The 3905-nt window shown below is 33.3% G+C and overlaps 1 protein-coding gene across 1 annotated transcript; it reads left to right on the top strand.

Annotated features, from left to right (window-relative positions):
* The first annotated feature begins 1736 nt into the window (after nt 1-1736).
* On the top strand, nt 1737-2999 carry LOC142634876 (zinc finger BED domain-containing protein RICESLEEPER 2-like). Its single transcript, XM_075809123.1, has 3 exons — nt 1737-2504; nt 2594-2840; nt 2956-2999. The coding sequence occupies exons 1-3, from the start codon at nt 1737-1739 to the stop codon at nt 2997-2999; spliced, it is 1059 nt and encodes a 352-aa protein (XP_075665238.1).
* Nucleotides 3000-3905: the final 906 nt, after the last annotated feature.

Here is a 3905-nt window from a genome sequence, read left to right as displayed (position 1 = left end):
ATAAGACTCAAATGACTCTAGCTTTTAGACCTAAAAAGAGTGATGATGTGGAGGGTGCTAATAGTAATAGTCTTATTGCTGTAAGCTACAATGAGAACATGTGTAGGGAAGCACTCACTAGGATGATTATTGTGGATGAATTGCCATTTAAATTTTTTGAGCATGAAGGGTTTAGGAACTAAAGTAGTATGTTGCAGCCTAGGTTCACTGCCCCAACTCGCACTACTGTTGCGAGAGATTGCATAAGACTTTATTCAATAGAGAGGGATAAGTTGAAAATATTTTTGGAAAAATCTACTCAAAGGATTTCCCTCACCACTGACACTTGGACTTCAATCCAAAATATTAAAAACATGTGTCTTACTACTCATTTCATTAGGGGTGTCAATGTTCAATCCAACCTGTGAGCACGACATGAACCCGACACGGGTTTTTGCGGGTTAGGGTTGTGCCTTAATGGGTTTGGATCATAAATGGGTCGACCCGAAAGCGACACGATAAGAAACATGTCATAAGTAGGTCAACCCGCATAACTCGCAATAAACACGTTTGACACGTCAATTTATTTGTGTCAACCCGAAATGACTCATTTAATACAACCTGTTTAACTCATATAACAAATAAATATTCATTTTATTTTAGATTTGTCATATACTTTCTATATCCAACATATATTTTAAATATTTTAAATTTAAAAAGAAAAGTGAGTAATTACAAAAATTTACAAGTGATATAATTGGAAATTGAAAATTGAAACTTTACAAACCCTAGATCTCTAAACCCTACAAACCCTAAATCTCTAAACCATTTTATAAATATCTGTTTTTTTTTTCAGCCGTACTACTCACTCTACTATCTTTATAATCTCTGCCCAATTCTCAAACTCAAAGTCTCAAACTAGTTATTGTTATCTCTCTCTCTCTCTCTCTCTCTCTCTCTCTCTCTCTCTCTCTATAGATGATAAGCGTAGTCATAGTCAAGATTAGTCTACTGTTTGCTCCAATTCTTTCAATATTGATACTTAGCATTTAGCGAGTTCCAAGGATATTATATTTTTGTTGAATTATGTTATTTTTGTTAAACTATGTAGTTTTGAATTTGGGTTGAAGTGTATGCACTTCTTTAAGATTGTAAAGAACTTATTTCTAGATGAATATTATATTTTTGTTGAACTATATTATTTTGAATGTGAGTTGAAGACTTGAAGTGTCTACACTGCTTTTGGGATGTAAAAAAAATTATTTCTAGATGGATGTTATATTATATTATGCAGGTTAAAATGAGTTATGTTACACTCGTGTCAACCCAGCACGACTCATTTATTAAGTATGTCAAATGGGTTGGGTCAGGTCAACCCACCTTATTAACGGGTAGCGTTAGGATTAAAGAATCATGACACAATTATTAAATGTGTCAGGTTATGGTTGAGCCATTTAGTTGAATACCCCTACCTCAACACGACACGAACTCGACACGTTAACCCAAATTGACACTCCTACATTTCATTGATGACGATCGGCGATATCACAAAAGGATTTTGAATTTTTGTTAAGTCCCTAATCATAAAGTTGAAACCATTTGAAAGGTGGTGGAGTCATTGTTGCTTAGTTGGGGCATTGATAAAATTTGCAGCCTCTAATAGTGGGACCGTAACCTACTTAAATAGGATAACTAAAGAGTGGGGTGCTTTTGTCTTGGGTGGTGAATTTATGCACATGAGATGTTGTGCACACGTTATGAACCTTATTGTGATGGAAGGTTTGAAAAGCCTTCATGAGTCAATTGTCAAAATCCGTAATGCGATAAGGTATGTGAAGTCCTCTCCATCTAGGTATGATAAGTTTAAAGCATGTGTGGAAAAAGTAAAGATTGCTAGCAAGGGTTGTGTATGTCTTGATGTTCCAACTAAATGGAACTCGACCTACATGATGCTAGAGAATGCAAAAAAATTTCAAAGGGCATTTGAAGATTACGTGTTAATGATGCACAATATATTCGTTACTTCTTGGATGATGGAAATGGGAAAAAAAATATTGGGACCACCTGATTTTGAGCATTGGGATAATGTGAAGGTGTTTGTGAAATTTTTGAAGTTGTTTTATGAAGTTACATTAAGATTTTTTGGTTCTCTATATGTCACATCTAATGTATTTCTTTATGAACTTTGTGTGATGAAGACTGAATTGACAAACTTGTGTGAAAGTGAAGATCCTCTTTTGAGTATGATGGGAAGGGATATGCATGAGAAATTTGATAAGTATTGGGGGGACATTGAGAAGCTTAATTTGATGATGTTTGTTGCTATTGTACTAGACCAAAGGTACAAGTTGAGGTTTGAAAATTTTTGGTTTACCAAATGGAATCCAGGAGTAGTGGTAGAAAACATGACAAAAAAGGTGAAAATGGCTCTTGTTCGTATGTATGAGCACTATTGTGACTATATTGGGTATTCAATTGGGCAAGGTCAAGATGGCTCTTCTTCAAACAATGTTGAGACTAGACCCGTGCAAGATCCCATGCATTGGTGAAATCTATTTATAAGATGTTGTGTGGAAGAAGATTCTCCAAATTTTGTATTTTGAATTGGTGGAAGGTGAATTCCTCAAAATATCGGCTTCTCTCAAAAGTAGCTCGTGATGTGTTAGTCATTCCTCTCATTACAGTTGCCTATAAGTCCGTATTTAGTACTGGGGGTTGTGTGTTGGATCCATTTCAAAGCTCTTTGTTGCTTAACATAGTTGAAATGCTGATTTGTGCTCAGAATTGGTTAAGAGCTACTGATATAATTATTCTTCAAGAATCAATGGAAGAAGTTGAATCCAATGAGGGTCTTGAGTCAGGTAATTTTTCAACAAAGTAATTTTTTATTATTGTAATTTTTTAATTGTTATATAAGCCTTTTGGGTTTTGAAATTCCATTGTATAATTTATTGCCTTTTTTTTTATTTGTCTCAGAGTTTGCATCTCAAAGCACCATAACAGTGGAAGAGGAAGATTAGTTGGAAATTGGAATGCTGGATAGCTTGGATATTTTGGTTCTTAGTGGGACTAGTATAGAACTCTTTTGAAATCCACTCATAGAACTAGTTTTGTATATTTTGTTTATAAACCCAGTTTGATATATTTTGTTTATAACTAAGTTAGGAACTTAGGATACTAGTTCTGTATATTTTGTTTACCAACTCAATTACATATATTTTGTTTATAACTGAGTCAAGAACTTAGGACACTAGTTCAATAGTTCATATATATATATATATATATATATATATATATATATATATATATATATATATATTGTTCATCAACTCAGTTAGATATATTTTGTTTATAATTGAGTTAAGAACTCATGTATATTTTGTTTATAAGTGAATTAGGCTGCTAATTCATTTATATTTTGTTTATCAACTCAGTTGGATACTTAGACATATTTTGTTTACAACGAAGTTGGAATATTAGTTTATATATTAACATATATTTTGTTTATCAACTTAGATGGCAGGTGTGGTATATTTTTTTCTGCTCAATTCAATAATAATAGTAATAACAAAAATTGTACAACCCAACCCATGAAAATTGGGCTGAGTTAGGTTGGACTTACGTGACGAGTTGGGCTAGGCTAATTTTTTTTAACCCACCATGGTGGGTTGGGTCAAAAAATCTTATCAACCCGATCCAACCTAACTCATGCACAGCCCTAAGTCTCTATGTTAAATTATATATATATGTCACTCTCAATCATAAGCAATTTTCGCGTCCCATTGATTTAGCACCACATTGCTTATGATTGAGAATGAGCAAATATACAAGAGTTTATTGTTAGATTTCATTTTAGAGTGAGTGTACTAATTTTTGGTTGACTTACCTATAAGCTTTATCAACTCTTCTTTCTTACTTATTTTGCC

The sequence above is a fragment of the Castanea sativa genome, chromosome 5 (genome assembly GCF_040712315.1).
Source record: "Castanea sativa cultivar Marrone di Chiusa Pesio chromosome 5, ASM4071231v1".
Taxonomy (NCBI): domain Eukaryota; kingdom Viridiplantae; phylum Streptophyta; class Magnoliopsida; order Fagales; family Fagaceae; genus Castanea; species Castanea sativa.
The sequence above is the reverse complement of the archived record's forward strand: the minus strand, read 5'-3'. Positions and strand labels throughout refer to the sequence as shown.

Bases quoted from the DNA above. Each gene is read 5' to 3' on its own strand.
- LOC142634876 (XM_075809123.1), top strand. From the start codon at position 1,737: ATGAACCTTATTGTGATGGAAGGTTTGAAAAGCCTTCATGAGTCAATT. The intron at 2,505-2,593 runs GTGCAAGATCCC...AATTGGTGGAAG, and splicing joins ACAATGTTGAGACTAGACCC to GTGAATTCCTCAAAATATCG. The intron at 2,841-2,955 runs GTAATTTTTCAA...TATTTGTCTCAG, and splicing joins CAATGAGGGTCTTGAGTCAG to AGTTTGCATCTCAAAGCACC.